At 48.0% G+C, this 13,573-nt stretch overlaps 1 protein-coding gene across 1 annotated transcript; it reads left to right on the top strand.

Moving 5' to 3' along the window:
- The first annotated feature begins 7,694 nt into the window (after nucleotides 1-7,694).
- Nucleotides 7,695-12,133, top strand: LOC106977125 (histone H1.8). Its single transcript, XM_027042704.2, has 4 exons — nucleotides 7,695-8,193; nucleotides 9,929-10,292; nucleotides 11,391-11,452; nucleotides 11,770-12,133. The coding sequence occupies exons 1-4, from the start codon at nucleotides 7,867-7,869 to the stop codon at nucleotides 12,016-12,018; spliced, it is 1,002 nt and encodes a 333-aa protein (XP_026898505.1). The 5' UTR covers nucleotides 7,695-7,866; the 3' UTR covers nucleotides 12,019-12,133.
- The last annotated feature ends 1,440 nt before the right edge of the window (nucleotides 12,134-13,573 follow it).

Raw genomic sequence — 13,573 nt, 5'->3', positions numbered from 1 at the left:
TGGTCACCTCCCCAACCCAGGTGTGCCCAGTTCCCCATCAGCATCTCCAGGCCCCGTGGAGTCAGAGGGTGCAGGAGGGATCAAGCATCTGAGCACCCATCATTTTGCCATGGGACCTGAGACGCAGAGAAGTCAACTGACTCATATGAGGTCACCCAGGAGTGGGTGGCTCAGCTGGGGTGTCGGCACACAGGCAGGGTTGCAATGCCCCATCCCAGCCCTCCTGCCCCAATCAGCAGCTCAGAGCCTCCCAGCCCAATCAGGGGCTAATTGGAGTGGTGGGGCCAGGCTGTGGATATATAAGAGGAGTGGGCAGGCCTGGCAGCCTCATGCCTGGGGAGGGGGTCAACTACCTGCATCTGTGTCTGCATCTACCCGTGCAATGGCTCCTGGGAGCATTGCCTCCAGTGACACCTCCACCTCTTCAGCATCCTTGACCTCCGCAGTGGGGTCATCTGGGCTGTCTGAGTCTGAAAAGCCAGGTAGGCAAAGGGAGGTGGGGTCCTCGTGAGCTGGTTCCCTGCATGTTCTGGACCCTCCTCTGTCATCCAGCCTCCGCTCCTGGCCCCGGCACCCATCCTGGAAGCCGTTTGAATTTTCACCTGCTCATTTGGCAGAAGAGCTGATGCCAGAGGTAGCAGGGCCAGGTACAGCCTGGGGGCTGAGGCTGGCCCAACTCCAGGAAAGCGGGCAGAGCGGGGCCTCTCCAGCTGGAGCCCATTTTCTTTTGGTGGGGAGGGTGGGTGGCCGGCCGCAGCTGCAGGGCAGCTAGTTGGAGGGACATTGCATTTGATGCAGAGCCAGGCCTTGAATTCAGGGCTGCATCCCAAGTTTCAATCAACAAACAATGCCTCAGTGTTTCTCTGGATATAGATAGGTTCATTCCCTCCAGGAGCTCCCAGTCTGATGAGCTAGACTGCCTCACTGATGAGATCCCGTTTGATAATCGGGCATGCGCCTTAATGTCAGGAATACAGAGGGCTCTAGGAACCCAGAGCAGTTGCCGACCCACTCTGGGAGATCAAGGAAGGCTCTCTGGAGGAGGCGACCCCTGAAAGAGGGTTAAACCTCATCCAGGACAAGAGGGTGAAGCAGGGGAAGCATTCTGAGGATGAGTAAATACTCCTTCAGAGGAAAAGTTAGAGGGTGGGCTCCAGGTGCCTTGGAGCACACGGCAGAGTTGCTCATCCTGGCTTGGAAAGTCAGGGCGGTATATAAATCATGGTGCTGTGTGGGCCTTAAAGCGAGAACTACCTGATGACCGTGGGGGACAAAGGCCAACCAGGCAGGGGGAAGAGCATGGGCAGAGGCCCAGAGGTGAGGGGGCTGGGGGAACATCCAGTTATTCACAAGCCCTGCTCTGGCCAGGGGCAGAGTGGCATCACAGGAAGGGGTAGCCTCCCAGGCCTCAGCCAGGGCCTTGGACCCTTACACTGAGGGCCAGCAGGAGGTGAGGGATATGAGAAGAAGGCTGAGACCCTCGGGGTGGGGTGGCGGAGAGAGAATCCCACAAGGAAGGGGTGGAGTGGTGTGGTGGGGAAGGGTAGGGAGGTCCAGGAGGTCGTCCAGGCTCTTGCTTGGGTGTCTGGGTAGGTGTGGTGGTGTCATTCCTGGGGAGAGAAGATGGAGGACAAGTTTGGGGAAAAGCTATGACTTCTGGTCCTCCCAGGATGTAGCAGGCATTGAATGATGCGTAATAAGGAATTGAATTCAGCCGCAGGGACTGGGGACAGGGGAGACTTGGGGTGGCTCCCTGGGATAGGGCCTGGTTTGGGGAAGCTGAGGAAGGGTTAGAACACTTCCCACAGGCCAGGCTGGAGGACACTGTAGCTGGGAGGGTACAGATTCCCTAGGGGCTCTATGCCCACTACACAGATGGGAAGACTGAAGTGAGGAGAAGAGAGTGAAACTCCCAAGGTCCTGCAGGTGGCTGACCAGGGACTCCACCCATTCACAAACTTTGGCCCCAAAATGAATATTCCCAGACACTGGGCTCTTCGTGGCCAGGAGACAGCAATGGTTGAATTGGATTAGGTCTCTACGTTTGCTTGACATCTAGAGTCTCTGGGTGTGTTGTTTGTTTGTTTGTTTTTTTCTACTTCGATATGTGTTTGGGGGAAAATTATATATGTGTATTTAACTAACTGATTCTCTTTAAAAAGTCTTTAAGTTTTGCAAATTGATCAGAAACCAACATTTCTTTATTTTTTTTAATTTAATTTATTTTTTAAATTTACATCCAAGTTAGTTAGCATATGGTGCAACAATGATTTCAGGAGTAGATTCCTTAATGCCCCTTACCCATTTAGCCCATCCCCCCTCCCACGACCCTCCAGTAACCCTCTGTTTGTTCTCCATATTTAAGAGTCTCTTATGTTTTTGTCCCCCTCCCTGTTTTTATATTATTTTTGCTTTCCTTCCCTTGTGTTCATCTGTTCTGTGTCTTAAAGTCCTATGAGTGCAGTCATATGATATTTGGCGTTCTCTAATTTTGCTTAGCATAATACCCTCTAATTCCATCCATGTAGTTGCAGATGGCAAGATTTCATTCTTTTTGATTGCCGAGTAATACTCCATTGTATATATATACCACATCTTCTTTATCCATTCATCAGTTGATGGACATTTGGGCTCTTTCCATATTTTGGCTATTGTTGATAGTGCTGCTATAAACATGGGGGTGCATGTGCCCCTTCCAAACAGCATCCCTGTATCCCTTGGATAAATGCCTAGTAGTGCAATTGCTGGGCCATAGGGTAGCTCTATTTTTAGTTTCTTGAGGAACCTCCGTACTGTTTTCCAGAGTGGCTGCCCCAGTTTGCATTCCCACCAGTAGTGCAAGAGAGATCCTCCTTCTCCGCATCCTCGCCAACATCTGTTGTTGCCTGAGTTGTTAATGTTAGCCATTCTGACAGGTGTGAAGTGGTATCTCATTGTGGTTTTGATTTGTATTTACCTGATGATGAGTGATGTTGAGCATTTTTTAGTATGTCAGTTGGCCATCTGGATGTCTTCTTTGGAAAAGTGTCTATTCATGTCTTTTGCCCATTTCTTCACTGGATTATTTGTTTTTTGGGTGTTGAGTTGGATAAGTTCTTTATAGATTTTGAATACTAACCCTTTATCTGATATGTTATTTGCAAATATCTTCTCCCATTCTGTCGGTTGCCTTTTAGTTTGGCTGATTGTTTCCTTCGCTGCGCTGTGCAGAAGCTTTTTCTTTTGATGAGGTTCCAATAGTTCATTTTTGCTTTTGTTTCCCTTGCCTCCAGAGACATGTTGAGTAAGAAGTTGCTGTGGCTGAGGTCAAAGAGGTGTTTGCCTGCTTTGTCCTCGAGGATTTTGATGGCTGCCTATCTTACATTTAGGTCTTTCATCCATTTTGAGTTTATTTTTGTGTCTGGTGTAAAAAAATGATCCAGGTTCATTTTTCTGCCTGTTGCTCTCCGGTTTTCCCAGCACCATTTGCTAAAGAGACTGTCTGTATTTCATTGGATATTTTTCCTGCTTAGTTGAAGATTAGTTGGCCATACACTTGTGGACCCATTTCTGGGTTCTCGATTCTGTTCCGTTGATCTGAGTGTCTGTTTTTGTGCCAGTACCATACTGTCATGATGATTACAGCTTTGTAATACAGCTTTAAGTCTGGGATTGTGATGCCTTCTGCTTTGGTTTTCTTTTTCAAGACTGTTTTGGCTATTCAGGATCTTTTCTGGTTCCATACAAACTTTAGGATTGTTTGTTCTAGTTCTGTGAAGAATGCTGGTGTTATTTTGGTAAGGATTGCATTGAATATGTAGATTGCTTTGGGTAGTATTGACATTTTAACAATATTTGTTCTTCCTATCCAGGAGCATGGATATCTTCCTCTGTGTGTGTGTGTGTGTGTGTGTGTGTGTGTGTGTGTGTGTGTGCCTTCTTCAATTTCTTTCCTAAGCTTTCTATAGTTTTCAGCATATAGATTTTTTATCACTTTGGTTAGATTTATTCCTAGGTATTTTATGTGTTTTTGGTGCAATTGTAAATGGGATCGATTCTTTGATTTCTCTTTCTGTTGCTTCATGGTTGGTGTATAGGAATGCAACTGATTTCTGTGCATTGATTTTTGTATCCTGCAACTTTGCTGAATTCATGGATCAGTTCTAGCAGTTTTTTGGTGGAATCTTTTGGGTTTTCCATATAGAGTATAATGTCATCTGTGAAGAGTGAAAGTTTGACCTCCTCTTGGCCAATTTGGATGCCTTTTGTTCCTTTGTGTTGTCTGATGGCTGAGGCTAAGACTTCCAATACTATGTTGAATAACAGTGGCAAGAGTGGACATCCCTGTCTTGTTCCTGACCCTGGGGGGAAAGCTCCCAGTTTTTCCCCATTGAAGATGATATTAGCATTGGGTCTTTCATATATGGCTTTTATGATCTTGAGATACGATCATTCTATCCCTACTTTCTTGATAGACCTTCTTGAGGGTTTTTATCAAGAAAGAATGCTGTATTTTGTCAAATGCTTTCTCTGCATCTATTGAGAGGATCACGTGGTTCTTGTCCTTTCTTTTATTGATGTGATGAATCACTTTGAGTGTTTTACAGATATTGAACCAGCCCTGCATCACGGGTATAAATCCCACTTGGTCGTGGTGAATAATTTTTTTAATGTATTGTTGGATCTGGTTGGCTATATCTTGTTGAGGATTTTTGCATCCATGTTCATCAGGGAAATGGGTCTATAGTTCTCCTTTTTAGTGGGGTCTTTGGTTTGGAATCAAGGTAATGCTGGCTTCATAGAATGAGTTTGGAATTTTTTTGTTCCATTTCTATTTTTTTTTGGAACAGTTTCAAGAGAATAGGTGTTCACTCTTCCTTAAATGTTTGGTAGAATTCCCTTGGGAAGCCATCTGGCCCTGGAGTCTTGTTTTTTGGGAGATTTTTGATTACTAATTCAATTTCTTTACTGGTTATGGGTCTGTTCAAATTTTCTATTTCTTCCCGTTTCAGTTTTGGTACTTATATGTTTCTGGGAATTTGTCCATTTCTTCCAGATTACCCATTTTATGGGCATATAATTGCTCATAATATTCTCTTATTGTTTGTATTTCTGCTGTGTTGGTTGTGATGTCTCTTTCATCCTTAATTTTATTTATTTGGGTCCTTTCCTTTTTCTTGTTGATAAAACTAGCTAGTGGTTTATCAATTTTGTTAATTCTTTCAAAGAACGAGCTTCTGGTTTCATTGATCTGTTCTATTGGTTGTTGTTGGGTTTTTTTGTTTTTTTTGTTTTTTTTGGTCTCGATAGCATTGATTTCTGCTCTAATCTTTATTATTTCCCATCTGCTGTTGGTTTTGGGTTTTATGTGGTGTTCTTTTTCCAGCTCTTTAAGGTGTAAGGTTAGGTTGTGTATCTGGGACCTTTTTTCCTTCTTTAGGAAGGCCTGGACTGTTATTTACTTCCCTCTTATGACTGCCTTTGCTGCATCCCAGAGGTTTTGGTCTGTAGTGTTATCATTCAGAAACCAACATTTCTAATCACATTTAAATCAGGTTTCATATTGAGCCACTTTTATGCACCTTATAGTGACTGACAGCTTCTCACCCCCTTGATCCTATTTTCTTTGGCAACTTAAAATATCACAGCTAATTGAGATATCTCCATAATTCATGTACCATACAATTCACCCATTTAAAGGGTACAGTGGCTGTTAGTATATTCACTGCTGTGTGTTTCTCTCCACAGGCAATTTTAGAATTTTTTCGTGCCCTCAAAAAGAAAACCTGTGCCCAATACAGTTCTGCCCTTACCCACCCACCATCCCCAGTCCCTGGCAACCACTAATCTACTCTCTAGGATTGTCTCATTCAGGACATTTCCTGTAAATGAAATCCTATAGTATGCGACTTTTTGTGACTGGATTCTTGTACCAGCATGTTTCCGAGGAAGTACTTCATTCCTTCTTTTGGCTGGATGATATTTCACTTCATGGTTAAAACCATGCTCTGTTTATTCAATTCATTAGTTTATGGACATTTGGGTTGTTACTTTGTGGCTATTGTAAATAACGTTATGAACGTTCATGTACAAATTTTCATTTGAACATATGTTTTCATTTATCTGGAGTATACATACCTAGAAGTGCAATTCTCCTATGGCTTTTATTTTATGAAAACTTTCAAATGCATGCAGAAGTAGACAGAGTGGTATAATGGCTCCCATCTACCACCCACACCACTCCCTTCCCTATGTGCCCATCATCCAGCTTCAACACTCACCAGCTCATGGCTACTCTTATTTCACCTACTGTGTTATTTCAAAGCAAATGCCAGACTTATCATTTCATCTATAAATAGTCCAGCATTTATCTTTAATTTTTTAAAACAATTTTTAATTGTGGGATGCCTGGATGTCTCAGTTGGTTGAGCGACCAACTTTGGCTCAGGTCATGATCTCATTTGTGAGTTTCAGCCCCGCATCAGGCTCTGTGCTGACAGCTCAGAGCCTGGAGCCTGCTTCTGATTCTGTGTCTCCCTCTCTCTCTGCCCCTCCCCCACTCATGCTCTGTCTCTCTGTCTCAGAAATAAACATAAAAAAATTAAAACAAAAACAATTTTTAATTGATATACAATATTTTATTAGTTTAACCTAGTTATTTATATGCATTATGAAGTGCTTACCATGACAAGTGTAATTATCCTCTGTTACTGCACAAAGTTATCACAGTATTATTGACCATATTTTCTATGCTGTACATTACACCCCCATGATTTATTTATTTCATTACTGGCCGTTTATACCTCTTAATCCCTTCACCTATTTCATCCATTTCCCTGCTCCCCTCTGGCAACCACCAGTTTGTTCTCTGTATTTGAGTCTGTTTCCATTTTGTTTTGTTTAATTTTTTTATTTTCCACATGAAGGTGAATTCATACAGTCTTTGTCGTGCTCTGACTTATTTCACTTAAACATAATACCTTCTAGGTCTATCCATGTTGTTGCAAATGACAAGATTAGGGCTGAGTAATAGCCCACTGTATCTATATACCATATTTTCTTTAATCCATTCATCTCTTCATGAACATAGGTTGCTTCCATATCTTGACTACTGCAAATAATGCTACAATGAACATAGGGATGCATGTATCTTTCTGAACTAGTGTTTTTGTCTCCTTCAGCTAAATACCCAGAAGTGGAATAACGTTTGAGGAACCTCCCTCCATACTGCTTTCCATAGAGGCTGTACAAGTTTGCATTCCCCCCCACAGTGCATGATGGTTTCTTTTTCTCCACATCTCTTTGCCAATACTTAGCTTTAATTTTAGCCATTCTGACAGGTGTGAGGTGCTATCTCATTGTGGTTTTGATTTGTACTTCCCTGATGATCAGTGATGTTGAGCATCTTTCCATGTTGGCCATTTGTATGTCATTGGAGAAAATGTCTATTCAAGTCCTCTGCCCTTTTTTAATCAGATTGGGGTTTTTTTTTTTGTTTGTTTGTTATTGGGCTGTAGGAGTTCTTTATATATTTTGGATATTAACCCTTTGTCAGGTATATCATTTGCAAATATCTTCTCCCTTCCAGTAGGCTGCCTTCTCATTCTGTGATGCTTTCCTCAGCTGTGCAAAGCTTTGGTTTTCTAAAAGGATTTTGTTTTCTAAAAGGACTATTTAATTCTTTCAGTGAATCTTTATGGAGCTCCTGGTGTGTGCCCAGCCCTATGTCAGTCACTGGGAGACAGTGTCCAGATGAGTAGCACTCCCTGCCCTCAAGGCTCACTGGCCGGTGGGCAGTAGTGCTGACTAGGGCTGCCTTTGATCCCCCAGGTCCCTTGCCCACCCACTGCGGGGCCTGGCTGGTGCCTGGCAGGTGCTCTGCCAGGCATGTGTGTTACTGATTGGGACCGAGGGTGGCCTGGGCTCTGGGTGACGCCCTGCCATCCATCCGTAGGCCCGAGCCATAGTGGCATCCGAGGGCCACGCCGTCACCCTCCCGTGCTGCGCATGGTTCTGGAGGCGCTGCAGGCCGGAGAGCAGCGCCGGGGCACCTCGGTGGCGGCCATCAAGGTTTACATCCTGCAGAAGTACCCAACGGTGGATGTCCTCCGGCTCAAGTACCTGCTGAAGCAGGCCCTGGCCACCGGCATGCACCGTGGCCTCCTGGTCAGGCCCACCAACTCCAAGGCCAGGGGGGCCACTGGCAGCTTCAAAGTGAGCCTGCTTGGGCTGGGGAACGGGGTTGAGGGAGGTCACAGTGTGGGGGAGCTGGGCCCCAGGGTCTGAGCTTCAGTCCCAGCTCCTCCTCCCTGGCCTCTGTGTGCTGTTCCCCTGCCAAGAGGCCTTTCTCCTCCTGTCTTCTGTGTTTTTCCTGTGTCTTCTCAGAGGTACCTTCTCCTCCAGGAAGGCTAGGGCCCTGCCCCATCTAAGACCCCCACAGGGCCTCAGTCCCTGCTGTGTCCACCTTCATTCCCCGTCAGGTGTGTTCAGTGACAAGGGACCGTCTCAGCCGTGTTCATTTCTGGGTCCTTGGAAGAGCCCCTTCCTGGAATTCTTCACCACGGACGAGGCACACCCAACCATGGGCTCTAGAAGGTCACTGTTGGGTGTGTTCCCCATGCTCACTGGCTCCAAACCCCAGGTCTCCAAACCAGGGCTGGCACCTCCCTGGGCCATCACATCCTCCTCTTTCAAAGGGGAGGGTCCCAGAGGGGGGCCATCCAGGCACACCCAGAGCTGAGGGCAGATCTGGCATAAAATCAAGCCCCAGCATGGTGCCACCAGGAAAATCTCAGGGACCCAGATATGGGGTCTGTCTTATCATTGCTGGGCCCCAGCACGTGGCAGTTGCTCTAACAGTAACTGTAGAACACTGTGGAATTTTCTCAGCATACCATGTTCCAGTCCCTGTAGGTGGCTGAGGACAGGAAGTCCCTCATAGAACTCCTGTGTGGAGGTCAGAGCTTGGATACAAGCCATGCCAAGGCCAGGTGCATAGGGTATGGGGAAGGGGAGCAATACAGGGGCACTGGGGTTGCATGTGGCTGGGTTAGGCTGCAGGGCCTGGGAGCTAGTCAGGGAAGTGGGCTGAGGGAGGGGAGGAGGCAGGGAAGGAAGCCTGGTGTGTCATGTAGTTAGAAATGTATGTATGCTGAGAGGGGATTTGTTTCTGGTCTTCACGGTAATGGGGAGCCATAAGATTTGGGGGGCAAAGGGAGGAATGTCCTTAGAGGCAGGCTCTAGAAGGACAGAGACCACCTGTTTGCCAAGAGCCTCCCCAACTGCCTACTGGTCACTCACTCCCTGAAGGCCCCATTGTAAAGATGGGAAGACTGAGGCCAGTGGGAAAAGAGAAGACTTCCTGAGTTGCACAGGAAGTTAGGAACTCTGAGCTATCAGACTTGGAAGGTCCACCCAAGGGGGAGAAAGGAAGTGGCAGGGAGGCATGGAGGTGTGAGGCATGAGGTGGGGGACAGGAAGGAGAGTCAGAGCCACAGAGATGGGAAAATGTGTGGGTTGGGAGGTCATGGATGGGAGATTCATGAATTAGCATCTCAGAGGACTAGAGTCCGGGCTCCTGGTCGGTGCTGTGCGATTTACTCCCAGGAGCCTGGCTTTGAGACTTCAGGTGCAGGGTAGGGGAGCCCGCCTGCACCCTCCTGACACCCACCTGGGCAGGAGGGAAGAGAGCCTAAGGTGGGTCTAGGAGACTCAGGTCCCCCAGCTCCTAAATGGCCACACCCCTCCCTGGAAGAGCAGTGCAGGGATAGAATGTGTCTTCAGCCTCAGGCATTTTGGCCGTGGTCCTGCTCCCCATGCCCCTGACCACCTTCTCTGCCCCCTCCCTCTTTTGGAACCAGGCGTTCTCTCTGAGCCTCATGTGGGATGTAGGGGTATGAGACCCTGAGACCTCCTGCTCTCCATTCTACCCCACTCTCTCCTCTACCAGTTAGTTCCCAAGCACAAAAGGAAAGCCCAATCTAGGAAGACATCCGCCATGACAGCCCCCAGGAAACCCGGTGAGGCCAAGGAGAAGGGTCCCAAAAAACCAAGGGAGGCAAAGAAGGACCCTCCCAACCCAGGCGAGGTGAAAAGGGGACCCAAGAAGCCAAGAGAGGCGAGGACAGGTCCTACCAAACTGGATGCAGCCAAGGAGAAGGCTCCCAAGAAGGGCAGCCAGACCAAAGACCAAGAGGCAAGACTGAGTGAGGCCAAGAAGGCCTCCCAACAGCCAGACAAGGCCACGCAGGACCTTCCCAGTGCCACTGGCCCAAGAGGAAAGTCAAAGGTCAAAGGCAGAAGGAGCAACCAAGGTAAGTGTGTGAGTGGGGTGAGAGGAGGGCCTGGGCACAGGGATTTGTGACAGCCATTGGATGTGAGGTAGGACGGAGGGAGAGGCCTGCTCTGGGGAGGGGATTCCTTATCTAGTAAATGTGCCTGAGTGCTTGTCTTGACCTGGAGAGTTGGAGAACCCATGGTAGCTGTGGAGGGTAGGCTTAGGGAAGGAAGAACCCAGAGAGAGGAGGAGCCTGACTCCTCTGAGAGGAATCAGGGGAAGCTTCCTGGAGGAGGTGTCCCAGGGAGGACAACAGGCTGCGCAAAGGCCCAGAGGCATGAAGAGGGTAGAGCTTTTGAAGAAGTGCATATAGTTCGATGTGCAGCATGAGAAGCAGAAGGGAAAGACTGTGAAGGGCAGCTGGGAGTCCGGACTGTATCTGGAGGACAAGCAATAGCCATGGAAGGACTTTGGGGAACAGCTAGGGTAGGTACAGGGTATTGTTTTATTTATGTACATATGTATGTATGTGTATATTTAAAAAAATTTTTTTTAACGTTTATTGTTGAGAGAGAAAGAGTGTAAGCGGGGGAGGGGCAGACAGTGAGGGAGACACAGAATCCAAAGCAGGCTCCAGGCTCTGAGCTGTCAGCACAGAGCCCAACGTGGGGCTCGAACTCATGAACTGTGAGATCATGACCTGAGCAGAAATTGGACACTCAACTGACTGAGCCACCCAGGCACTCCCAGGGTATTTTTAAAAATGTTTCACAGCTGCCATGTGGAAGACAGTATAAGACTAGAGGCTAATAAAGACCTGTCAGGGGTCTTTATTGTGAGTGAGTGCAGAGTAGGGGGTGTCTGCTTGGTGCCTTGCTGAGGGTGAGGGATGGTCTTCCACAGTCCAGTCAATCCCGCCGCACCCTCCCCCCACCCACCCTGCCAACCCGTGAGAGATGTTGTTATCCCTAGTTTGCAGACTAGAGCACCCAGGCTCAGAGTGGTGAAACAATTTGCCCCAGGTCACAGAGCCTGTGAGTGACAAGGTGAGGACAGGGGTCTCTGAACCTTCTGCCCACCAGCAGCTCCTCCTGAAAGGGGTCCTTCCCACATTCCCTCCCTCACTCTCTGACAGATGGTGAGGCCCACAGGAAAACAAAAGCTGGGAGTCAGAATTCAAAATCAACGGTCCCCAAGGTAAGGTGCCTGCATGACTCCCCTGGTCTGGGTCTCCGCGCTGAGCAGGCCAGAGCATGGGTGTCCCACTGGAAGGGACCGTGGGGCAGGGGGTAATTTGCTTTTGTACAAAGCCCAGTTCACTGACTTTTGTCCGGCCCTCTAGTGCCCTGAGGATCATTCTCCCCACTTCACAACTAAGAGACAGGCTTAGAGAGGCAGGGTCCCTTGTCTAAAGCCACCCGGAGCTGGGATTTCAGCCCTATTCTCGTGGGTTCTGAGCTATGTGTGAACTCTGCCCGGCTCTGTCATCTTGCCCCTGGTTTGCTTTCTTATAGAACAAGAATAGTGCTGCTTCTCCAGCCAGAAAGAAAGAAAACAAGGTCCTTAAAGAAGTTGTTGCCTGTGGGGCCAAGGTGGGGCCCAAAGCCAAGGCCACTGCTCCTCCTAGGGCCAGTGGGTCTAAGACAGTGCCTGCACCCCTGGCCAGGAAGACGGGGGCCCCCAAGGGCCCGAGAAAGCCCGGCATGCCCACCAAGGCCTCATCGTCCAAACTGGCCAGTAAGAAAACAGAAGCTGAAAGCTAGAGCTGGGGTGGAGAGAGACTGAGATTCTGCTCAAGTTTTTATTTCCCAAAAAATCATTACTCTATTTATTTCATTGTAACCTATTTATCAATAAAGGTGTTTTTCCCCTCACAAATTGGTGTGAGGAGAGGCTGAAGTCCAAGGATTTGGCCATCTGGGGCTTGGGCCCAGGTAGGAACTCCTGCCCTGAAGGGAGACAGGTTGTACAATGTAAAGGGTTCAAGGCCTGTGGAGGCACAGAAAAGGTGTTAAACCCAGCCTGATATCTGGGACTGCTTCCTGGAGGAGGCAGCTTTTGGTCTTAAAGGATGAGCAGGAGACAGCTGAGGGGAAGGATGCTGCAGGCAGAGGACCCAGCATGTGAGGTGGGGCTGGACATTGTGGTAGAAGGAAGGGTTTTGTGGCTCTGAGAGGAGCATGAGGTGGGGGTAAGGGTGAGGGTTGGGGGAGACGAGGGAAGGTAGACTTTCTCCTGGGGGCAGTGGAGTACCAGGGAGGGTTATAGGCAAGGGGGGGAGACTAAAGTGGTATGTGTTTAGAATGAGCCCTCTGGCTGCAGAGAGGTGGGTTTGAGTTGCTGAGAGCAGTCAGAGATGATTCAATGCCTAGCAGTGCCCTGTTCTAATCAGCAGAAGGAGGGGAGAAGCAAAGGCCCGGCGGTGGGATCATGCTTGACAGGCTCAAAGAGCTGGAGGAAGGTCCGTGTGGCTCAAGTCCAATGAGGGGGCAGTAATGGGAGATGAGGTCCAGGGTGCGCAGTAATGGGAGATGAGGTCCAGGGTGCTGTGACATTTGTGAGACTCTTCCCATGGAGAGGTGGAGTCTACGTCCCTGCCCTTTAAATCTGGGCTCTGTGATTGCTTGAACAGTAGAATATAGTGGAAAGGACATTATGATGCTTTCTGGGCCCAGATCTTAAGAGACTGGCAGCTCCTACTCCCTGTGTGTAGTGTTGGTTTTGGTTTTGGTTTTGGTTTTGGTAGTTTCTCTTAGAACTCCACCACAATGCTGTGGGAAAGCCCAAGAAGCCGGTGGAAAGGAACAGAGGTATCCCAGTTTTCAGCCCCAGCTGCAATCCCTGACCAGTTTGCCAGTCGTAAGAGTGTGCCCCCTTGGATTCAGAACTTCTGGCTGTAGTTAGCTGCCTCGGTTGACACCATGGCCGAACCCTGTCCCAATTGCAGATGCACAGGCAACGGACAGTAGTGTCCCCTTATCTGCGCTTTCGCTTTGTGTGGTTTCATTTACCTGTGGTCATCCATGCTCCGGAGACAGGTGATCTTTCTGACCTATTAGCTGAAGGTCGATAGTAATCTCATGCCATGTCAGGGTGCCTACGTCATTCGCTGACTTCATCTCACCACATGGACCTTTTATCATCTCCCATTATCACAAGAAGTTATTTTGAGAGACAACATTCACATAATTCTTATCATAGTATAGTATTATAATGGCTCTGTTATTACTTGTTGATCTCTTACTGTGCCTACTTTATAAATTTATCAAGGGAATGTACGTCTAGAAAGGTACACAATATATATAGGGTTCATACTGT

Source organism: Acinonyx jubatus, chromosome A2, assembly GCF_027475565.1.
Source record: "Acinonyx jubatus isolate Ajub_Pintada_27869175 chromosome A2, VMU_Ajub_asm_v1.0, whole genome shotgun sequence".
NCBI classification, from domain to species: Eukaryota; Metazoa; Chordata; class Mammalia; order Carnivora; family Felidae; genus Acinonyx; species Acinonyx jubatus.
This window is presented reverse-complemented; position numbering and strand designations above follow the sequence as displayed.